Source organism: Xenopus laevis, chromosome 2S (assembly GCF_017654675.1).
Source record: "Xenopus laevis strain J_2021 chromosome 2S, Xenopus_laevis_v10.1, whole genome shotgun sequence".
NCBI classification, from domain to species: Eukaryota; Metazoa; Chordata; class Amphibia; order Anura; family Pipidae; genus Xenopus; species Xenopus laevis.
In genome coordinates this window covers 63,618,705-63,644,076 of record NC_054374.1, presented here as the reverse complement: position 1 = coordinate 63,644,076, position 25,372 = coordinate 63,618,705, and the positions used below count along the sequence as shown (strand labels likewise).

At 42.8% G+C, this 25,372-nt stretch overlaps 1 protein-coding gene across 2 annotated transcripts in view; it reads right to left on the bottom strand.

Moving 5' to 3' along the window:
* Nucleotides 1-2,837, bottom strand: part of LOC108709487 (dual specificity tyrosine-phosphorylation-regulated kinase 2) — a 29,509-nt gene extending 26,672 nt beyond the window's left edge. For both annotated transcript variants that reach the window (XR_005965812.1, XM_018249388.2), the window contains exons 1-2: nt 1,051-2,837; nt 497-745 (exon numbers count right to left, since the gene is read on the bottom strand). Coding sequence is in view for 1 of the 2 variants with exons in the window: in XM_018249388.2 (XP_018104877.1) it covers nt 497-539 (43 nt within the window). In the remaining variant the exon portion in view is untranslated. The remainder of the gene's footprint in view (nt 1-496; nt 746-1,050) is intronic.
* Nucleotides 2,838-25,372: the final 22,535 nt, after the last annotated feature.

Genomic DNA, 25,372 nt, shown 5'->3' with positions numbered 1-25,372 from the left:
GCCAGCACTTCCCTTTGTGAAATAAGTGTCTTTTTTTTGTACACACATTACAGTGCTCCAACATTTCGGTCCCACTTGGGACCTTTTTCAAGGATGATATACAATGTGCAGTAAATTTTATATATATATATATATATATATATATATATATATATATATATATATATATATATATATATATATATATATATATCTATATTTGTATATATTTCTATATATATATGTGTGTGTACACACAGACACAGATATATATACATATACACAAACATATATAAAATGTGGCCTTCACAGCTATATTATTGGGACTGACAGACTGACAGTGAGCATATAAGCAAGACACACATATACATTGGAAAACGATTTAATACCTGAATACTGATATAGACTGATCCAGGGAGGGGAGTGAGTTGGGAATGGTACAAATTGTAATCATAAGGACATGGTGTTTGAACACATAGAAGTCACAGAGAGAATACACAAACTCAGCACACTGTACCTGCTGCTATGGGGCCCTCAGGCTTCCTTGTGAGGAGCATCATGACTGCTTGTGGAAAGAATGGAGAGATGAGCGCACAGTGCAATCCATGCCCGGGCTCGGCTGGGGTTCATGTACTGAGGTGAGTGTGGAAGGCCCCGCTCTCCCAGCTTCCTATCCGGACCCACGAAGACTGTATACAGATTCTGTAACTACCGGACACTGAGGCCAGAGGTTGGGGCGGAGCCAAAAAACAGGCGTGTCTTCCCACTGGAAAACATGGGCAGAGCAGAAAATGAGTGGAAAGGAAAGCATGCCCAGAAGCAGCGAATTACTGCGGAAGGGGTCATGGCAGGGTGGGACAATCCTGGCCACAGAAGGGTTAAGTTTAGAGGGATTAGTAGACGTAGTAAATGGGGTGGAACTAGTGTGGGATTTTGAATCACACAGAGACAGGAAAGGCATCCATTTTGTGGCGAGAGAAAACAAGTAGCAGGAGAGAAGAGTCTCTTAGCGTGGCAGCACTACACGAGGTAACGGAGAGGGAAGTAGCTGGAGAGGAAAGAGTCTCTTACCATGGCAGGATAACAGGAAGTTTCAGCTCGGGTATCAGCACAGAAATGCATTCTGCAGCAGTTGGCAGCCCACCCCACGCCCTTTACAGGAGGTGCGACTCACACAAAAAGTTCCCATCCCCCGATTGTCTGAGCCCTTCTCTGGGCAGCATCACACGGAACAGGAAAATGGCTGCACAAGCGCTTCCCTTACACGTGCAGCACAGAGGAGAGGTTGGAGTGGTGGGGGAGTCAGTCCCGACAGAATATGAGTTGTGGTGTGGGTGCAGACAAGATGGCACGCGTGGGTGGAGCCATTTCAGTGGGAGAACAGCGGTGGTCGGGCACAGGGCAGGGAGGCACAAGTGCAAGTTGTCAAGGGAGAGTGGAGATATAAGCGCAGAGATGGAGTCTTGGGAGATCTGCAGCAGAGAGAGGCAGCCAGCTGAATGGAGGTTTTTAGAATGGAAGATGCAAAAGTGGACAGAACAAGTTGTGCTGGTGACAAGGGATGGATGCAGTGCGGTGGTTGAGTATGGCAACACCATCATTTGGGTAGCTGGGCTGGGGGTAGCTTCTGTGCTTATACCCATACAGACATTCTTGGAGCAAAGGGACAGCACAGAAAAGAGACAGCACAGAAAAGAGACAGCACACAACACCAGGAAGTGAGACAACAGGCTCTGCAGGTGAGACAGGATGCAGGCCATCAGGTGACAGTTCTGCCAGAACATTCAGAATTGGGGGATCGTCAGCAGCATCTGTGGTATCTCAGGTAGTGGGTAAATCCATTACAAGGGGCACCAGAGCGGGTGGGATAGAGGACAGGATTTGAGGGCTTTAATGGTCGGTTTAAAGGAGCTGTCAACTAGGTGGGAAGTAGGGTGATTGTAAGGGCAGCATATTCCAGCTAGCAGTATGGAAACCCCACCAGTCTGCTCCAAGTATTGGAGCTGCCAGAGTTAGTGTGGTGTCTGTAATGGCGACTTTGTTGGCTGGTTCAACATGAAGTTTAGCCACGGGGACAGGGTCAGAGATAACTGTTAATAGCAGCCAGTGGGGGAATAGGAAGTCAAGGGGTGATGTCATTAGTTAGTGGGGCAGTTACAGAGGTGACAAGCGAGCATGGTAAAGAAAAAAGGTAAAAAAAGAAAAAGAAGCATCTCAAGCCCTACTGGTGCCAGATGCACGAAAAGGGTGTACTTATATCTGTGTCAAATTATTGCTGGGGACAGGAAGTAAAGAAAACAATTATGGAAGATAGAGAATATTGATGTTTTTCCCTTTGTTCTTCTTGAGCGACACGAGGAGGTAAAAGCGGATTCGTAGGAATCTGACTTCATCATTCTAGCCAGAAAGAGCTTGAACACCTAGAGAATGGCTCTGAGCTGTTCTGTTATTTAAATAAGTATATAGGGTGTATGGGGGGACTGCTTGGTTGAAATATGATGATGAAGGCAATCTCTGCAGTGGGATCACAGGGATATCTGTTGCTGGATGCAAATTGAGCAAAAAGCCTAATAATCAACAGGTGTGGGGGCCGCAAGGCAGAATCACATTCAGGTTAGCAACAACGCACAGGGAGCCGCCAGTTCCAATGGGGCTGAAAATAAGAGGGGTCTGCTGGCAGTTTACAAGTCGGTATAGTGTGGGGGCAGCATGTAAGTGTAGGTACGAGTGCTTGGGATGTGGGCATCTAACCACCCTATTACATGGTGCCTCTAGAATCAGAGGGAGGGTGTGGTTGGAAGGATACCCCAACAGTTAGAAGGCCATGTTTATTCTGAAATGCTTTTTGTTTGCTTCACATTTCAAGAACGGGGGGGGGGGGAGGGGCATGAGTTTGAATGTAAGAATTTACATAGCTCAAGAGCAACCTAAAGTTGCACGGAAAAGCTTCCGAAGAAAGTACAGTTGGGTCAGATGTCAGGCCCCTTTTTTACATCTTGAACTTTTTTTTTTTTTTTAACTCTGACAGCATGGCAGTGGTTTCAGTAGTAATTCAATAATATCCCTGTTAGCTTATTACAGTTATAAATTTGCTTAGGTGTCTAGTTTTGAAGTTTTAAAATTCAAAATTGATGTTTCCAGACTCTCTTGGCAGGGTTTGGGTGGGTAGGTCACATAAGGAAGACGCCTAGGGCAAATATTAATAAGGACATGGCAAAATGTATCAAGGGGTGATATGGGTATTAGGCATTGGTTGCTTGAGAATGGACAGGGGTATTACAGGGAGGATGGGGTACACCCATGGAGCAGTTGGCAACAATGTATTCAATATTGAGCTCAGGAGGGGTTCAAAAATGGGCATGCACATGTAGAGGGGTATACAGGCATGAGGAGTCAAGCCCACATACCAAGACGGGTCCCTGGCATTAAAAGTATTGCTTGGAAATGCAAGAGGTAGACTGTTTTGGCATTGTGTTGGTTACCTGCTAAGATTTAAGGTGACCTCTGGAAGGTTGTCATGGCAGGTGGTGGGCATTTAAACCCAGCATACCCACCATACTGGAGAAGGTCAAGCAGCTAGTGGACATTATGGTTATGTGAGCACATGAAGACATTTTTCAAGGACTCTGGGATTAGTCAGTTGAATGTTAATGTTTATATGTTATTTAACATGGATGATGGTTATTTATTTATATTTTCATGTTTCTGTTAATAAAGATTGTTACCTACAAGTAATCAATAAAGCTGTGGCAAAAATATTTTTCAACATCAGAATTTTAAAGTTTCTGTTATTTCTCGGCCACTGTTATGCCCTTGTCATGGTCCAAAGGCAATCTTGTAGTAGGGTGAATTCTATGGGTGGGACCATTTCTGAAACAAAAGTTTCATGTACAGGGCGGTGTTAACACAAAGAGGTGTGACAGGCAGAGATAATTGGATAATCAGCAGTACGAAAGAGTGGGGGAGGTGAAGGATGTGGGAAGATGGAGCAACAACATCCTTGTGTGGGCGCCAGGGCAGGGGAGGCAAACATTCCATCTTTAAAGATGGAACCCGCTACTGACAAAGAAGTTGTAGTAGTGGGTAGTGGATCTATATTTGCCCACGAAAGGGAAACTCAATCACCAAACCTAAACAGTTAAGAAAATCTCCACCTATCGCTATCACTGTTCTATATAACTGCTAAACATTTTACCCATTTAGATTTTGTGTCCTTATGTACTATACTGTGCAATAAAAAGATAATCCCCATATATTATGCCTTCATAAAACATTTAAACATTGAATAAACTGAATAAGATTGGTTTGCCACCCACATGATGCAGTAAAAAAAAATAGATTGTGTGTGTGTGTGCGCACTTGGTAAAATGCATGTGTGTTTTTGAGTGCTGTAAATGTGTGAAAACCCCCCAATCCTCCAAAAATGTGTGTGTGTGTCTCTAACCTGTGGTGTGCAGGCTGGAAATCCACCAGTAGGATTGAGGAGACATCACCCATGCAGTGCGCCATCCTGGTATGGGGCGGCACTGGGGGGGGGGGTTCGCAGCAGACACATAGTTTACACATGCCTGCAGCAGCCTGGGTGATCACTCCCAAGGGGCCACTCATTCCCCCGTTCTGCTCATTGCCTGGGGGCAGGGCACAAGGAAGCGGCTCCACCCACAGACCCAGAAGTACAGCAGAACGTAGAATCTACGTTCTGTGGCACTTCGGTACTTCTATCCATAAAATGTAGCTTATCTTTTCTGTGGCATTTAAAGGGTTAAAGATTTGTTTTCACAAACCCAGCTACAAAACAAACAAGCAGATTTAACCCTTGAAGTGTCAGCAGAATGTTGTGTTCTGTTAAAATCCAACTAATTTGGAAAGATCTGTGTCTACCGAATATGTCAATACAAGACATGAATAGTTTAATGAGATTTGTGACCAAAAACTCCCTGCGGTACAAAGCACCAACAAAGAAATCGCCATAATTTAGATTACAAAACCAATGAAAACCCTCAGACAGTATGAAAATTCAGAAAAATTGCCTCAAATCTTTCATTTTACATCATATTGTCTCCCACATATCATTAGATATCAAGATTGCTGCTCCTGCCATGAGGCAAAGGGATGGCAAAAAGCTGCCTCTTGTAACTTTAAAGGAGAACCAAACTGTTAATTATAAAAACCCCTACCCTACAAAGACCCCCCCCTGCCGCTCCCCAGTCTAGGTGTTACTCCCTGTAAATGCCCCTACCTCTTTACTTACCCACAGTGCAGATTCTGTGCAGCAGAATTCACAGACGCCATCTTCTCTTCGGGAAGAAAGTGACGGATTGACGCATGTGCAGTTGGAGCAATCTTCTGGTTCCTTCTGGCATTTGCTGAAAGTGATGGAAATTGCAGAAGTGCCGGAAGAAGACCAGAAGATTACAGAAGAGAAGAAAATGTCGCCCGTGAACTCTGCTGCACAGAATCTGCACTGAGGGGTAAGTAAAGAGGTAGGGGCATTTACCGGGGGTAACACCTAGGCTGGGGGGGGAGCAGGTAGGGGGGTCTATGTAGGGTAGGGATTTTTATAATTAAGGGTTTGGTTTTCCTTAAAGAACAGAATTTCCTAGTTTTTAAGCCAGAAATGTAGCTCAGCTAGTGTAGAGAGTGCTATTGCTCTCGTTGTACTAGCGATGTAGCCCCCCCTTTGACTCACTCTGACGGTTATGTTTTAAGCATGAAGAGGGGAAGCAGATCGCACCTGGATACCAGGATCAAACTTCCAACATATAAATGCCAGGGGTCCACTGAACAGTTTGATCTATTTGACATGTAGAGACCCCTACTGAAAAATTAACACATTTACTGCATTTTAGATGGGGTAAAGCCAGAAAAACAAAAAAAAATATATGTCTGCTGCTGCTTAGGGCCTCCATGGCGATCTGAGCCAAGGGCATGCTCATTTCCTGCTTCAACTCGTTTCCTAGAGGCTGGGAACAAGAGGGATGAAGGAGTGACTTTCAAAGCCACTCATGGGTGTTTTACCATAAGGGTGGCAGCTTTATGGGGTCAAATGCCTGTATGGTAAAAAAAAATTTGGGGAGGAAAAAACCTACTTCCCCTGCTGCCAGATGCTTTTCTACTTAATCCAGCAATTGGTGTGCAGTGGGAGCAACGTGGGGGTGTTCACATGTCCAATGCCTAAAGCAGCAATGGACCTGAAGATGCTACTGAAGCCACTCCCCTGCCTGGAAGTGTTGCCCAACATAGAATCTATGATATGTGGCACTTACAGCCTTTTATCCACAGAACTCAAAATTCCCATTTGGTGACACGTAAAGGGTTAACTCCACCCAAGAGCAATTTGATTGGTTGGGAGCTCCAGTGCATCTCTGGGACAGGAGGAGAACCCAGGGGAGTACCTTGCTTTGGAGCCAAATGCACAGGGTTATAAAGGGAGCTCCTTGCTGCAGCACCCAGCTAGAGCGAGATCTGTGGAGAAGTGAAAGTTTAGCATGTGATTAAAGGAGCTGCAGTAATCAAGAGACTGTATGTGTGGTACTCAGCTGGATAGCTTTGAGTTTTCAGTCTAAGGGCTCTTACTCACTGGCGTTCTGACCTGCGCTCCCCTGCGTTCCGTTTTTTGGCGTTCAGCCGCAGGGGAGCGCAGGAATAGACGCATGTCATTATTTCAAATGGGGCTGTACTCACTCAGGCGCGTGTAGGCGCCGAACGCAGGAAAAATGCAGCATGTTGCGTCTCAACCTGCGTTCGGCGCCTACACGCGCCTGAGTGAGTACAGCCCCATTTGAAATAATGACATGCGTCTATTCCTGCGCTCCCCTGCGGCTGAACGCCAAAAAACGGAACGCAGGGGAGCGCAGGTCAGAACGCCAGTGAGTAAGAGCCCTAAAGGGAGAGGTTACCCCTGTGTTCATTTCCCTGGTGTGAGCACAGGTCTTGCTCGTGTACCTGCCACGTGGCAGTGGCTACCAAATCCAAAGGTACCTGCTACCTGGCGACATAAGAGCTCTTGAGGAAGGGAACTGAACTATGTGAAGACACATAGGTCGTTTTAAATATGGTGTGTGGACGCCATCCTGATATTTTTGCCCAGTGAGGCACTCTAAAAATACTTTATCTTTTACTTTTTGTCCAGATGCATGATACAATAGCATTTCACCCAGAAAGTGTCTTGTTATTTTAGACACATTAAAGGGGAACTCCACAAAAACATAACTTAAGCTTTTTGAAAGTAAGCACAATTTCAAGCAACGCCTAGCACCCTCGTTGTGCATGTGCACGCTTCTGCTAATGCGCACAAATGCTTAGGGAGGGGGCGATGTAGCCGGCCGTGTTGCCTAGGGTGCCTGCCTGGCTTGGCCCGGCACTGTATGTAGTTCCTGCATGCTGTCTGTAAGCTGTGGAGAAGTTGTTACAATTTGTTACATCAGTGTTTAAGTCCCTCCTTCCCTGCCAGGATTTCAAATGATGCAGAAAGAGAAGAACTGTTTAACAGCTGGATTTCAGCATAGAAAATTTTATTTATTCATACTTTTTGAAGAATCAGGTATCTGTGATTGGTATATTAGGGGTTTCTGTGTTATGTGGGCATCTTTATCAAATTTTGGTTTGGAAGCCAGAGTTCCCCTTTATGTAGTGCTTTGCTTTACACAGGCAGTAATTTCCCTTTCCTGGGGTAAAAAGTAGTTAGATGCTAGTTTAAGAAATGCCTAGTAGATGGCAATATTTTTCAGTGTAAAAGGCAAATCACCATGTGCTCAGGCAGTGTGGGACTGGAAGGGGTCGGGCAACATCAGGGGCCCACACCCCCTCCAGCCCTTTACCCCAGGCCCCCCTGCAACCCCCCTCCAGCCTTTTATTCCCCCCCCCCCGCCAGCACGTACCTTAGGGAGGTCTGTGTGGCGCTGGTCAGGCACTGTGTGGCGCTGGTCTGCCCATGTAGGGCCCCTGAGGGCCAGGGCCCAGTCCGACCCTGCATACCGCACTGGAGGGGACAGGTAAGACGGTCCTGCTCAGCAGACCAGCAACCTGTTAGCATCAACTGGGGGTATGGGGATATTTGGTAATATGCACTTTATTTTAGGATTGTCATTGATGTGAATGTATTAACACTTTTAGACCACTGGGTGGTGAGATAGAGTATAAAAGGCCATTTTTGAGTATGTGCCAGTAAGCTTGACAAAAGGCCATGTGGCCTGAAACATTGCCGTGATGCCCCTGTGAAGCACGAATAAAGGCGTTTTAATATAAAAAATTCGTTGGTGCTGTCCTGAAGTCTTTTGTCGTTTGTGGTGCCAGTGGAAAGTGGCCACTGGTGGACGTGCACCACCCACAAAGAAAGAGTGAAAATCGTTGTGCTGACTGCTTGTCTACTACACTATTGACCCACGTAAGTCGAGCACAAATAATTGATTTCACAATGACCTTTGCATATACAGATGCGGACATCACACGGATTACTGGCTTGATTGGACAATCTGATAATTTCCTGAACCAGCCAGATATTACCACAGATTTTAAAGAGCTAGAAAAAATGAAATGGAAACAAATTGCATATGAGTTACATGCAGAGACATTGGGGGAATATGTTAAAATCAAACGCATCCCACATGGCCTACGCTCGAATCTGAGACCAACTATGTTCTCTAAGAATGAACAATTTTGCCAGAAATGGGAAGCGATATTGAACAAATGCTCCATAGATTTGATGGTTGCCATAATAGAAGAAACACAAAGAATTACCCAGAGTGTTGCAAAATGTTGCAGAGGTGGAAACAAAGTTGCGGAACCACGCAAGTCCTGCTGTGCTGGCAGAGGGGAAGAGTAAAATGACGGCGCACCTGCAGGATTTCCGCATGGAGGTTCAGGCCCGTAAGCGGCACAAGTTCCAGCGCGATGCTACAGATTACGAGGAGGGAACCGTGTACTGATGGGAGACACAGCGGAATGATTACGGCAGTAATATGAGACGGTATCCACAGGGGCCCCGCAACAAACCAATGGAGCCTCGGAAACCACGTGCCTCCTCTGCAGCTTCCGACTCGCAAGACATCTCCCTCTCTTTTTTAGGTGGGTCGCAAGACTCAATCGTATAGGATCGAGGAGATACAAGCGAGGGGGCCGCAAACATCACAAAGGACAAGCAACCAAGAGAATACAAACGATGCCGGATGCGGTACTGACTATCTCGCATAAGATACTGACAGACATCGAGACACAGGTGCTGCAGAAGGGACTGTCGTTCTGCCTGGTAAATAAACCTGATTTTTTTCAAACTTGATCTAGAACTGTTTAGACTTTACCGAACTTTGAGACTCAAAGTGCAATTTGATGGTTCTAAGGAGAGGGGAGATATACCACTTCAAATGGGCACTTTTTGTGGGGATACATTAGAACTTAAACCAATAAGTACATACATGCCAAAATGTGATAACATCTATGTGGAAATGTACATTAAAAATGTGACCAGGGAAGTGAAAATGTTAGAGGAGAAATATCGCAGAGGAGACATACATTTGCTACCAAACAATTTGAATAAGATAGAGTATCAGGCACTACAGGACTTAATGGCGAGTCCAGAGATAATTATCAAGGCAGCAGATAAAGGGGGAGCACTGGTCATTAGGATTATGTTGCAGAGATACAGCACCAATTGAGTGATATTACTACATACAAAAAAGTGGGTGAGAATCCTATATTTGAGATACAACGTAAAATTAAAAATTTGGTCGTAAAAGCATTACAATTAAAAACCATAGACCCTAAATTGGCAATTTATCTGGAACAACAGCACCCATTAACACCAGTGTTCTATGTACTCCCTAAAATTCACAAAAGACTTGATCGGCCCCCAGGGAGGCCAATAGTGTCTGGTATAGATTCAGTGCTTTCACCCATTGCAATTTTTGTGGATAAGGTCATTCGACCCTATGTGGAACTACATCAATCTTATATCAGAGACACTAGTGACTTTTTAAATAAATTAAAAGATGAGTCTGCTGATATGGAGGGCGTTTGGTTGGTAACCCTGGACGTCGAGTCCCTCTACACCTCCATCCCCCATGATGGGGGTGTAGAGGCAGTTACGGTGGAGCTAATAGGAGATGATAGCCTGGATGGAGGACAGAAAAAGTTTGTGGTCCAATGTCTAGAACTACTCTTGCATAATAACTATTTTCAGTTTGGGGAAGATTTTTATATTCAAATACGTGGTACAGCAATGGGGTCCAATGTGGCCCCGGCATACGCAAATATATTCATGAATCAATTTGAAACTTAATTTATATATGGACATGAATTATTCAAACTGCATTGTAAGACATGGATACGTTATATTGATGATGTATTTGCGTTGTGGGCGGGGCCACATTGGACCTTGGAAAAGTTTGTTCAGGAAATTAATACAGTCCTACCTTATATAAAATTTACCTTAAATTCACATTTTGAAGAGATTGCGTTTTTGGACACAAGAGTATATAAACAAAAAGGGCAGTTGCTCACAGATTTGTACACGAAACCCACGGACCGCAATCTCCTGCTTCACTTTAAGTCCTTTCACCCACCTCAATTAAAAAAGGCTTTGCCCAAATCGCAATTGAGTAGAGTGAAGCGAATAGTGACTTTGGGTGAAGTAGGAGAAAAAAGGCTGGTGGAAATGTGTGATAAATTTCGAGAGAGAGAATATCCTTATAAACTTTTGAAGACACAATTGGAGGAGGTCCAAAAACTGAACCGAACAGAGATGCTAAGCCAAAAAATAAGGAAAATAAAGTGACGTTTGTAACTCAGTATAACACACTTAGCAAACATATTTCGAACATTTTACGGCGAAATTGGCCAATGGTGAAAGAGAATTTGCCACAAGTTTCTGCCTTTGCTAGACCGCCGGTTATAGCATACAAAAAAGGAAGATCATTGGGCTCCATGTTGGTACATTCAGACATAAGGAAGAGCAATTGGTGAAAGAACCAACGGAAAAGTGGGGACTTTTCCCTGCTATAATTGTAATTGTTGCTCGAATGTCCAACAAGGAGAGAATGTATTCCGCCCAAGAAAGGGTTATCCGATTAGGATCAAGGGCCGTTATTTCTGTTACTCAACATACCCTATATATGTAATTAAATGCCCGTGTGGATTAGCATATGTGGGACAAACAAAAAGAACGGTCCACGAACGCATGAGGGAACACAAGTTAGCAATAAAGACAGGCAAAAAGGAACAAGCAGTGGCAGGACACTTTCTTGGTCATGCCCATAATGTGAACCAGTTAAAATACCAAATAATAGAGACTATTGAAACAAAACAAAGAGGGGGTAATAAACAGAAGGAACTTTTGTATAGGGAAGCGTACTGGATCAGGAAATTAGAGACGTTGGAGCCATACGGTTTAACCCTTTAAGTGCCACAGAACGTAGAATCTACGTTCTGTGGAAAAGTAACTTGAAATGCCACAGAACGTAGATTCTACGTTCTGCAGCACTTCCGGGTTGTGGAGCGGAGGAGCGGCTGTTAGAGCCGCTCGCTCCGTTCCGCTTCGATCCCCTGCCCCTAGGCAACGAGCAGAGCAGGGGATCGAGTGGCCCCTGGGGCGCGATCGCCCAGGGGCCCAAAAGCAGCAGCAGGCACGTGTTACTTACGTGTCCCGCTGCTGCAGCCTGCACTGCGCCGTTGATCTCCGCCCCCACAGCACAGGAACACGAGGATCGTCGCAGATGTCTTCCTGGGACCCCTCCACATCGTGTGCAACAGTCTTCAGCGACTTTTTCAGGTTAGTGCAACAATTACACACACAAACACACCAACACACACTTATTACAGTAATACACACTTAGATTCACACTTACACACACTTACACATACATTTTTGGGGATTGGGGGGGTCACTTACACTCACTGCACTTACACACATGTGCACACGCACATAACATGTAATTTACCATTTGTACACACGCACACGCACATACATGGCATTGTGGCTTTTTTTTTTTTTTCTTATCGCATCGTCTCTTTTTTTGGCTGAAAAAAATGTTTTATTGCCATTACGAATAGCGTATTCGCTAACCGTACTGTGCAATATCTTTTGTATGTTATTTCGGTGATTATATTGCAATTTTGGGTATTTTGGTGCATTTTTAGCCATTTTATTGAATTTTTAGCCATTTTATTGCATTTTCAGCTCTGCATATGTTGTGTTCACTTGTTTCTAGCCGTATAACCTGTTTGGCCCAGCTAAAATATTCAAACTGTGATTCTGATGGCCGATAACACTATTCTGGAAAAAAAACATTGATTTTTGTGGTTTTATTGGATTTTTTTTTCATTTCACTCTTTACTGCCTTATTTTGTTTTGCCTTGTAAATTTTATCTACTATATATCCATTTGGGGGTCTCTGTGCGCCACATAGTTTGGTATATCTATGCATATTGGGCATCAAAGTGTTCCGTAGACCCCTGGCGTTCATATTTAGGATGTTTTATGCTGATACGTTACGAAATGTGGGGCATATAATGGGGTAAAATTCAAGCTTTGTGACGATTTTCAGAAATTTGATAAAAACCGTTATGTTCAGCATTGCTTTGCAGTTTGGCAGTTTGTAGTAGAAACACTTATTTACCCATATTGGATTCGTCAGAATGTGTACTTTCTGAAAATATATGGTTTTCTGGGGTCTCTGTACTGTTAGGGGGGTCTAATGTCGCATAATACACACACCAGGTGCTTATATTGCAGCAGCCAGAGCGTCAGCTGTGAAAATGTATATACACTATTGTCATTTGGTGGTCTCTGTGCGCCACATAGTTTGGTATATCTATGCATATTGAGCATCAAAGTGTTCAGTAGACCCCTGGCGTTCATATTTAGGATGTTTTATGCTGATACGTTACGAAATGTGGGGCATATAATGGGGTAAAATTCAAGCTTTCTGACGATTTTCAGAAATTTGATAAAAAACCGTTATGTTCAGCATTGCTTTGCAGTTTGGCAGTTTGTAGTAGAAACACTTATTTACCCATATTGGATTCGTCAGAATGTGTACTTTCTGAAAATATATGGTTTTCTGGGGTCTCTGTACTGTTAGGGGGGTCTAATGTTGCATAATACACACACCAGGCGCTTATATTGCAGCAGCCAGCGCGTCAGCTGTGAAAATGTATATACACTATTGTCATTTGGTGGTCTCTGTGCGCTACATAGTTTGGTATATCTATGCATATTGAGCATCAAAGTGTTCAGTAGACCTCTGGCGTTCATATTTAGGATGTTTTATGCTGATACGTTACAAAACGTGGAGCATATAATGGGGTAAAATTCAAGCTTTGTGACGATTTTCAGAAATTTGATAAAAACCGTTATGTTCAGCATTGCTTTGCAGTTTGGCAGTTTGTAGTAGAAACACTTATTTACCCATATTGGATTCGTCAGAATGTGTAATTTCTGAAAATATATGGTTTTCTGGGGTCTCTGTACTGTTAGGGGGGTCTAATATCGCATAATACACACACCAGGTGCTTATATTGCAGCAGCCAGCGCGTCAGCCGTGAAAATGTATATACACTATTGTCATTTGGGGGTCTCTGTGCGCCACATAGTTTGGTATATCTATGCATATTGGGCATCAAAGTGTTCAGTAGACCCCTGGCGTTCATATTTAGGATGTTTTATGCTGATACGTTACGAAACGTGGAGCATATAATGGGGTAAAATTCAAGCTTTGTGACGATTTTCAGAAATCTGATAAAAACCGTTATGTTCAGCATTGCTTTGCAGTTTGGCAGTTTGTAGTAGAAACACTTATTTACCCATATTGGATTCGTCAGAATGTGTACTTTCTGAAAATATCTGGTTTTCTGGGGTCTCTGTACTGTTAGGGGGGTCTAATGTCGCATAATACACACACCAGGTGCTTATATTGCAGCAGCCAGCGCGTCAGCCGTGAAAATGTATATACACTATTGTCATTTGGGGGTCTCTGTGCGCCACATAGTTTGGTATATCTATGCATATTGGGCATCAAAGTGTTCAGTAGACCCCTGGCGTTCATATTTAGGATGTTTTATGCTGATACGTTACGAAACGTGGAGCATATAATGGGGTAAAATTCAAGCTTTGTGACGATTTTCAGAAATTTGATAAAAACCGTTATGTTCAGCATTGCTTTGCAGTTTGGCAGTTTGCAGTAGAAACACTTATTTACCCATATTGGATTCGTCAGAATGTGTACTTTCTGAAAATATATGGTTTTCTGGGGTCTCTGTACTGTTAGGGGGGTCTAATGTCGCATAATACACACACCAGGTGCTTATATTGCAGCAGCCAGCGCGTCAGCCGTGAAAATGTATATACACTATTGTCATTTGGGGGTCTCTGTGCGCCACATAGTTTGGTATATCTATGCATATTGGGCATCAAAGTGTTCAGTAGACCGCTGGCGTTCATATTTAGGATGTTTTATGCTGATAAGTTACGAAATGTGGGGCATATAATGGGGTAAAATTCAAGCTTTGTGACGATTTTCAGAAATTTGATAAAAAACGTTATGTTCAGCATTGCTTTGCAGTTTGGCAGTTTGTAGTAGAAACACTTATTTACCCATATTGGATTCGTCAGAATGTGTACTTTCTGAAAATATATGGTTTTCTGGGGTCTCTGTACTGTTAGGTGGTCTAATGTCGCATAATACACACACCGGGTGGTTATGTTGCAGCAGCCAGCGCGTCAGCCGTGAAAATGTCTATACATATTGTCATTTGGGGGTCTCTGTGCGCCACATAGTTTGGTATATCTATGCACATTGGGCATCAAACTATTTAGTAGACCCCTATGTTTATATTTAGGATGCTTTATGCTGGTAATGATACATGGACAATACGTTGCTGGAAAGTTGAAGCTTTGAGGCAATTTTCAGATATTTCACCAAAACCGGCAACTTTGGGAAAGCCTTGCGACTCGGTAGTTTGGAGCAATAAGGCATGGGTACCCATTTTAGATTCTGTAGAATGTGTACTTTCCAAAAATGTATGGGTTTGGGGGGTAAACATATATTTCTGTGTTTTTACCCCACAAAAATGCAGTCAATGTGTTGATCTTTCATTAGCTGAAGTTACCCACAGGACTATTTGTATGCACTAACTTCATTTTGGGGCCTCTAAATGCCAGATACTTTGGTAAACCTATGAACAATGGCCACCAAACTGTTCGGAGGAACCCTGGCAATCATATTTAGGGTGCTTTTTCTTGGTGCATAACGATACATGGGTGATATGGTGCTGAGAAGTTGAAGCTTTGAGGCAATTTTCAGATATTTCACCAAAACCGACAATTGTGGCAAAGCCTTGCGACTCAGTAGTTTGGAGCAGAAAGGCATGGGTACCCATTTTAGATTCAGTAGAATGTGTACTTTCCAAAAATATATGGGTTTGGGGGGTAAACATATATTTCTGTGTTTTTACCCCACAAAAATGCAGTCAATGTGTTGATTTTTCATTAGATGAAGTTACCCACAGGACTATTTGTATGCGCTAACTTCATTTTGAGGCCTCTAAATGCCAGATACTTTGGTAAACCTATGAACAATGGCCACCAAATTGTTTGGAGGAACCCTGGCAATCATATTTAGGGTGCTTTTTTTTGGTGCGTAACGATACATGGGTGATATGGTGCTGGGAAGTTGAAGCTTTGAGGCAATTTTCAGATATTTCACCAAAACCGACAATTTTGGGAAAGCCTTGCGACTCAGTAGTTTGGAGCAGAAAGGCATGGGTACCCATTTTAGATTCGGTAGAATGTGTACTTTCCAAAAATATATGGGTTTTGGGGGGTAAACATATATTTCTGTGTTTTTACCCCACAAAAATGCAGTCAATGTGTTGATCTTTCATTAGCTGAAGTTACCCACGGGACTGTTTGTATGCGCTAACTTCATTTTGGGGCCTCTAAATGCCAGATACTTTGGTAAACTTATGAACAATGACCACCAAAATGTTCAGAGGAACCCTGGCAATCATATTTAGGGTGCTTTTTCTTAGTACGTAATGATACATGGGCGATATGGTGCTGGGAAGTTGAAGGTTTGAGGCAATTTTTAGATATTTCACCAAAACCGACAATTTTGGGAAAGCCTTGCGACTCAGTAGTTTGGAGCAGAAAGGCATGGGTACCCATTTTAGATTCTGTAGAATGTGTACTTTCCAAAAATGTATGGGTTTGGGGGGTAAACATATATTTTTGTGTTTTTACCCCACAAAAATGCAGACAATGTGCTGATTTTTCATTAGCTGACGTTACCCACAGGACAATTTGTATGTGCTAACTTCATTTTGGGGCCTCTAAATGCCATATACTTTGGTAAACCTATGCACAGTGGGCACCAAACTGTTTGGAGGACCCCTGGCAATCACAATTTGGGTGCTTTTTTGTGATACGTAATGATACATGGGTGATATGATGCTGGATAGTTGAAGCATTGAGGCAATTTTCAGATATTTCACCAAAACCGACAACTTTGGGAAAGCCTTGCGACTCAGTAGTTTGGAGCAATAAGGCATGGGTACCCATTTTAGATTCTGTAGAATGTGTACTTTCCAAAAATGTATGGGTTTGGGGGGTAAACATATATTTCTGTGTTTTTACCCCACAAAAAATGCAGTTAATGTGTTGATCTTTCATTAGCTGAAGTTACCCACAGGACTATTTGTATGCACTAACTTCATTTTGAGGCCTCTAAATGCCAGATACTTTGGTAAACCTATGAACAATGGCCACCAAACTGTTCGGAGGAACCCTGGCAATCATATTTAGGGTGCTTTTTCTTGGTGCATAACGATACATGGGTGATATGGTGCTGAGAAGTTGAAGCTTTGAGGCAATTTTCAGATATTTCACCAAAACCGACAATTGTGGGAAAGCCTTGCGACTCAGTAGTTTGGAGCAGAAAGGCATGGGTACCCATTTTAGATTCGGTAGAATGTGTACTTTCCAAAACTATATGGGTTTTGGGGGGCAAACATATATTTCTGTGTTTTTACCCCGCAAAAATGCAGTCAATGTGTTGATTTTTCATTAGCTGAAGTTACCCACAGAACTGTTTGTATGCGCTAACTTCATTTTGGGGCCTCTAAATGCCAGATACTTTGGTAAACTTATGAACAATGGCCACCAAAATGTTCAGAGGAACCCTGGCAATCATATTTAGGGTGCTTTTTCTTAGTACGTAATGATACATGGGTGATATGGTGCTGGGAAGTTGAAGCTTTGAGGCAATTTTCAGATATTTCACCAAAACCGACAACTTTGGGAAAGCCTTGCGACTCAGTAGTTTGGAGCAGAAAGGCATGGGGACCCATTTTAGATTCGGTAGAATGTGTACTTTCCAAAAATATATGGGTTTTGGGGGTAAACATATATTTCTGTGTTTTTACCCCACAAAAATGCAGTCAATGTGTTGATTTTTCATTAGCTGAAGTTACCCACGGGACTGTTTGTATGCGCTAACTTCATTTTGGGGCCTCTAAATGCCAGATACTTTGGTAAACCTATGAACAATGGCCACCAAACTGTTTGGAGGAACCCTGGCAATCATATTTAGGGTGCTTTTTCTTGGTGCGTAACGATACATGGGTGATATGGTGCTGAGAAGTTGAAGCTTTGAGGCAATTTTCAGATATTTCACCAAAACCGACAATTGTGGGAAAGCCTTGCGACTCAGTAGTTTGGAGCAGAAAGGCATGGGTACCCATTTTAGATTCGGTAGAATGTGTACTTTCCAAAAATATATGGGCTTTGGGGGTAAACATATATTTCTGTGTTTTTACCCCACAAAAATGCAGTCAATGTGTTGATTTTTCATTAGCTGAAGTTACCCACGGGACTGTTTGTATGCGCTATCTTCATTTTGGGGCCTCTAAATGCCAGATACTTTGGTAAACCTATGAACAATGGCCACCAAACTGTTTGGAGGAACCCTGGCAATCATATTTAGGGTGCTTTTTCTTGGTGTGTAACGATACATGGGTGATATGGTGCTGAGAAGTTGAAGGTTTGAGGCAATTTTCACATATTTCACCAAAACTGACAATTGTGGGAAAGCCTTGCGACTCAGTAGTTTGGAGCAGAAAGGCATGGGTACCCATTTTAGATTCAGTAGAATGTGTACTTTCCAAAAATATATGGGTTTGGGGGTAAACATATATTTCTGTGTTTTTACCCCACAAAAATGCAGTCAATGTGTTTGATTTTTCATTAGCTGAAGTTACCCACGGGACTGTTTGTATGCGCTAACTTCATTTTGGGGCCTCTAAATGCCAGATACTTTGGTAAACCTATGAACAATGGCCACCAAAATGTTCAGAGGAACCCTGGCAATCATATTTAGGGTGCTTTTTCTTAGTACATAATGATACATGGGTGATATGGTGCTGGGAAGTTGAAGGTGTGAGGCAATTTTCACATATTTCACCAAAACCGACAATTTTGGGAAAGCCTTGCGACTCAGTAGTTTGGAGCAGAAAGGCATGGGTACCCATTTTAGATTCTGTAGAATGTGTACTTTCCAAAAATATATGGGTTTGGGGGGTAAACATATATTTCTGTGTTTTTACCCCACAAAAAATGCAGTCAATGTGTTGATTTCTCAGTAGCTGAAGTAAAGTCCTGATCAATTTGGATGTGCTAACTTCATATTGGTGTCTCTAAATGCCAGATACTTTGGTAAACCTATGCATAATGGGTGTCAAACTGTTCAGTGGACCCCTGGCAATCATATTTCAGGTGCTTTTTCTTGGTACCTAATATAGTTTGGGATATGCGGAGCAGCAAAATAAAACCTTTGCAATGATTTTTCAGAATTTTGAATTTTTTTTTGAAAAACCGCTATGTTCAGACAAGCTTTTATGTTTGGTAGTTGGGATTAGAGAGACATAGTTACCCATTTTGTAATCGGCAGAATGTGTACTTTTCAAAAATGTATGGTTTTCTGGGGTAAACCTACGGTTTCAGGAGTTTTTGCCTTGGAATCTAAAGCATGCCGTTTTCTGCCTTAGTGCTTTCAAAATTCGGCAATATACTGCCGGGAGTTTTTGAGGTACAGAAGTCCTAAATCTCCCTAAAACTATACATATCTGGTATTGGCACGTTCGAGAGACATAAGGCTTTCCAAATCAGTTGGATTTTCATCCGTAAAATGAAATATTTTTCTGGTATAAATTGATATACGATGAAAAATGGTAATTTTTCATTTTTTTTTGGTATTTAGCACTATAAATTTTTTTGCACAGGTGGAAATACATGAAAACTCAGGCAGATTTAGAAAGCTCAGTTTCTACCGAAAAAAACAATGTATAGTTTTCCTAGGTAAACTATAGGTTTCCCCTCAGAAAATGCCCCTAAAGTGAGAGAGCACAAAATGTTTCAAAAACGGCTGGCATTTCGCGTAACCAAAATGTGAAATTCTGCTGGCACTTAAAGGGTTAAATAAAGAATACGATCTGGGCCCTATTTTTAGATAGTTTTAATGCTGTATATAAATAATGATTTTAGATATGTCAGCTCCCTCCTTTAAAAATAAATGAATATATTTTTCCTGAATAGTTGCGGATGTGTGGGATAATACTGTTAAATGTTCCCCCCCCTTTTTGATTACATCTACTTTTATCTTTTCTACAGACTTTTTGTCTAATTTGCACTTTACGATGGATTTACATGTGATGATATGATGGACACTTGATATTTGGTAATATGCACTTTATTTTTGGATTGTCATTGATGTGAATGTATTAACACTTTTAGACCACTAGGTGGTGAGATAGAGTATAAAAGGCCATTTTTGAGTATGTGCCAGTAAGCTTGACAAAAGGCCATGTGGCCTGAAACGTTGCCGTGATGCCCCTGTGAAGCACGAATAAAGGCGTTTTAATATAAAGAATTCGTTGGTGCTGTCCTGAAGTCTTTTGTCGTTTGTGGTGCCAGTGGAAAGTGGCCACTGGTGGACGTGCACCACCCACAAAGAAAGAGTGAAAATCGTTGTGCTGACTGCTTGTCTACTACAGCATCAACTGGGGGTGACGCGTTTCACATCTGCAATGCTCCACTGCCTTAGGCCCTCAGTAAGAACAGCCTGGCAGGGGTTGGGCGGACCTACTGGCTGGCTGCTACAGCTACTCTCTCTGACCTCCTTCATCCTTCCTGCATCTCCCACCAATTTAACCAGAGGGCCTAGGGCCCCCCAAAACTGGCACCCACAAAGTTTTCACTCGGCGCCCCTGCTGGCCAGTCCAACCCTGTGCTCAGGGTCTTTTCAGGGAGTTACTCATAGCCCATGGGGGGGATCAGGCATACTGCAGCCACATTCACCTATATCACACTTCAACTATACTTCTACAGCACACTCATGGGTGGGGCTAAACAAAATTCCAGGTGCAACTGAAAATGAAAATTTAAAAAATAAGTATTCCACAGCAGGAAAGGGATTGCCCACTAGGATTCCCACAGCTGGATGACATATAGCGGGTCTGATAACCTATCACCAAGTTTCAAGATAGAACTTGGAGGATAGTGCTATATATACAGATTTGCTGTCCAAACCATTATTATTTACACAGGAATGGGATCCATGATCCAGAACCCAATAACCCAGAAAGCTCAGTATTATGGGAAGGCCATATTTTATTAACTTTAATCTTAGCATTAATTTTAATGAAATAATTAAAATTTTTGAAAATGATTTCCTTTTTCTCTGTAATAATAAAACAGTACCTTATACTGGATACCAAGTAATATATAAGTAATCCTAATAACAATCATATTAGGTTTAATGTTTAAATGATGTTTTTGTAAACTTAAGGGAGAACGAAGTCTTTTTTTTGCTTTGGGGTGCCAAAAGTTAGGCAAATATCCAAGCCACTTATACCCTTAATGGGGCTGTGCTAGGCAAATTAATAATGGAAAAGGACCTTGGAGTCCATGTAGATAATAAACTTGGCTGTAGCAAGCAATGCCAGTCAGCAGCATCATAAGCAAACAAGGTCTTGAGCTGTATTAAAAGGGGAATTGATTCACGGGAGGAGGTCATTCTTCTACTGTATAGAGCGCTGGTAAGGCCCCATCTAGATTCTAGAATATGCCGTACAGTTTTGGTCTCCATTGCTCAAACAGAACATTATTGAATTAGAGAAGGTACAGAGAAAGGCAACTTAGATGATAAAAGGTATGGGAAATCTAAACTATGAGGAAGGACTGGCCAAATTGGGGATGTTCACGCTGGAGAAGAGGCGCTTATGGGTTGACATGATATACAATGTATAAATATACAAGGGGATCATATAATAATCCCTCTAATGCTTTATTTACCAGTAGGTCTTTCTAGCGGACGCAAGGTCACCCATCCACCAAGAGAAGAAAGGAGGTTCTGTTTAAATATTCTAAAGGGTTTTTTTTACAGTGAGAGCTGTGCAGATGTGGAATTCTCTACCTGAATCAGTCATACAGGCTGATATATTAGATTTTAACATACTTACCGTGATTTTCATTTCCTGGACTGAAGCATGGCAGGGGCACAGGAAGTACAATAAAAGTCCATCCGGGTTCCCCCGCGCCCATCTCAACGACTGGAGACAATACCCCCTAGTAGGGAGGGAAACCCCTGCCCACTGCCATGCTTCAGTCCAGGAAATGAAAATCACGGTAAGTATGTTAAGATTTTCTGTTTTCCTGTCCTTTGCATGGCAGTGGGCCAATAAGGGGAAGTAAAAAGCAGAACACATAGGGAGGGATTACTCAGGAACTTTTATTGCAGCTGCTGAAAGGACACTTAGCCCAAACCCAGCTAGGTTTTTTGAATAAAGCTGGCCATAGATGCAAAGATCCGATCTTACGAATCATCGTACGATCGGACTTTCCCATCTCCCGACCCGCCACTAACCATTCAGATCAAAGTCTTACCAGTCAGATTAGTAAAAGAACAGATCAGCAATGTTCTGCCCCTGACAGCAATCGTACGATATCTATGTCCAACCAAAGCTAGTGACAGTCTCCCACTGAAAATCGTAAGATCGGCAGTACACACAGAGATATTATCTAACCTGTCCGATCGACCAAACGACCGATCTCCGCCGGACGAAAAATGTCGGGACTCTCCACACACGTTCCGAAAATCGTACGAATTCTCAATTCGTATGATCAGATCTTTGCGTCTATGGCCAGCTTAAACATCAAAACAGTAGTGTTTTGAAAAAGTGTGTAGGTTTTTCCAGGTAGCAGCTTTGCAGATCTCGTCAGCTGGAACTTGGGCACGGAAGGCCAAAGACGCCGCTATACCTCTGGTGGAGTGTGCTTTGACTGATGATGGCCCAGGTACTGTCTGAGAGGAGTAGGCTATGAGAATGCATTCTTTAATCCATGCTGAGATGACTTTTTTGGAAGCTCCCATGCCTCGTCTGAGACCTCCGAAAAGAAGAAGATTTTCAGATTTCCTGAAACTTGACACCTTGTGTAGATAGAGCTTTAGGCATCTCACCACATCGAGATTATGGAGTCTTTTCTCTTCTTTGTTCTTGGGATTCTCAAAAAATGAAGGAAGCACTATGTCTTGAGACGTGGAATTTTGTGGCAACCTTGGGAATGAAGTTGTCTCGAGTTTTTAGAGTGACTTTATCACAAAGGAACTGGATCTTAGTTTCAACAGATGAGAGAGCGTGTAGTTCTCCTAATCTTTTTGCTGAGGGAATGGCAAGTAGGAAGACCGTCTTCAACGTCAGAATTTTTAATGGTATGTCATCTAAAGGTTCAAAGGGTGCTTTGGTTAATACATCCAGTACTAGTGAGAGGTCCCAGGGAGGGACTGTGTCTTTGACGGATTCTGATGAGGCCCTTGAAAAACTTTTTAATCAGAGGATATGAGGACCATTGTATATCCGTATAAGCAGATATGGCAGAAATCTGACCTTTCAAAGTAGAGGTGCTGAGACTAGCCTCTAAACCTGACTGCAGGAATTCAATGATGGTGACCTCTGAAATGTGGAAAAACGATCCAAATTTCTCTAACCCCCAACTGGCAAATTTTTCCCAGATTTTGTTGTATTTGGAAGGTAGACATCTTTCTTGATGAAATAAGAGTGTTGATTGCTCCCTCTGATAGTCCTTCCATTCTGAGTTTTATCCTTTCAATTTCCATGCAGTCAGGGCCCAGTACCCTGGATCTGGGTGCAGTAGGGATCCCTGGTGTAAAAGGTTCGGAGTTACAGGGAGTTTGAAGGGCTCCTCCTGAGACATCTGAAGTAAGAGGGGGAACCAGAGTCTTCTCGGCCACCAGGGGGCTATGAGGATGACCTGAGCTTTGTCCTCTTGAATTTTTTGATGGTCTTTGCTAACATCGAAATTGGAGGGAAAATGTAAGTTCCATTGGAATGAGAATGCATCCCAAATGGTCGCTCTGGGGTCCTTGTCCCATGAGCAGAACACTGGATTCTTCTTGTTCTGAAAGGTAGCCATCAGGTCTATGGATGTGCGACCCCACTTTAGGCATATTTGGTTGTAAATCTGTTGGTTCAACTCCCACTCCCCAATAACCAGAATTTTCCTGCTGAGGAGATCCGCTAAGAAGTTCGATGGCCCTGGTATGTAGGAGGCTTTGAGGTTGTCCGCATTGTTTTGAGCCCATTCGAGAATAGTTGTGGTCAAGTACAACAGTTGTTTGGATCTGGTTCCTTCCTGGTTGTTTTTGTAACTCACTGTGGTTAGGTTGTCTGATTTGATCAGGATAGATTTTTTCCTGAGATGTTTTTGGAAGTGTAGGATCGCTAGTAGCACAGCCTTCAGTTCCCTCCAATTGGAGGATTTTTTGCTTTCCGTGGGTGTCCACTTCCCTTGAATTTGGAAGTGTTTGAAGTGTGCTCCCCACCCCGTTCTGCTTGCATCCGTGGTCAGTGTTTCCCATGTAGGGGAGGGGATAGATACGGGAACTTTCAAGTTCTCTCTTCTGAGCCACCATGAGAGATGAGAGATAGTGGTCTGCGATAGGTGAATCAACTGGGAGTTTTCCAGGTGATTCCTGTTCCATTGGTTCAAAAATTCTATCTGGAGAGGTCTTGCTTGAATTCGTGCCCATTTCACAGCATCTATGGTGGACATGAATTTCCCCAGAATTTGTAGACATGTCTTGGCTGTCAAGGATGGATGACGAGACAGATAATCTGCTTGGTGTTGAATGTCTGAAATCCTTTCCTCTGTTAGGCTTACTTGAAGTTTTTTAGAGTTTATGATAACTCCCAGAAATTGAATCTGTTGAGTTGGCTCAAACATGGACTTCTCCCAGTTGACAAGCCATCCCCATTTTTTCAGAGTATCTAGAACTATACTCAGGTGTTGAAGAAGGTGCTTTTTGGAAGGAGCTTTTACCAATATATCATCTAGATATGCGAAAATCTGGATCCCCTTTAGCCTTAGGAAAGCCATCATGGGGGCTAGCACCTTGGTGAAAACTCTTGGGGCTGATGCTAGTCCGAATGGGAGCGCTTGGTATTGAAAGTGCTTCCCAAGGATCAGGAACCGTAAGAATTTTTTGTGTGGTTCCCACACTGGGACATGCAGATAGGCATCTTGTATATCTATTTTGAGCATCCAGTCTCCATGGTTTATGAATTGGCATATAGACCTCAGTGTCTCTATTTTGAACTTTTTTGTTTTGAGGAATTTGTTTAGATGGCCTAAGTTCAGAATTACTCTGAAATCCCCATTCTTTTTTCTTCTTAAGAACATGTGAGAGTATATGCCTCTGAAATGTTCTCTTTTGGGGACTTCTGTGATGATCTTCTTTCTCCAAGGCAAGACAGAGGGGCTCGCGCACCCTCATGCCGATTTCTTATCTTGTTTGAAGTCCCTTCTTCCGGGTGCCCCTTGTCCCTGGGTTCTTCTCAAGGGTTGCCTGGTGAAGGGCTCTCCCGGTCTGTATTGTTTAGCCTCCTGCAGGGGATTTTTTCTAAAGGGCCTCTTGTCTCTTTTGTCCTGAGGAAGGAAAGCCGATTTTTCTGCAGAGGCTTTTGATATGATTTTGTCGAGTCTTTCACCAAACAGTAGTGACCCTTCGAATGGGAGGGAGCAAAGGTTATGTTTACTTTGCGGGTCCGGATGCCAGTGACGCAGCCAGAGAGCTCTACGGGCCGCCACACTAAGGCCCATGCCTTTGGCCGAGAGTCTGACGAGATCCATGGATGCTTCCGTGGTGAATTAGTTTGCAGTTTTAACATCTTGAATCATTTCAATTAGCTTTTTTCTGTCTGTTCCAGATTTGACGGCTTGTTCCAGTTCTTCTATCCAAATATGGTTAGCTCTGGCCAGGGTGGTAATGGCTATGGAGGCTTGGTTAGACATTCCACATGTTAGATAAGACTTTTTAAGTGTCATGTC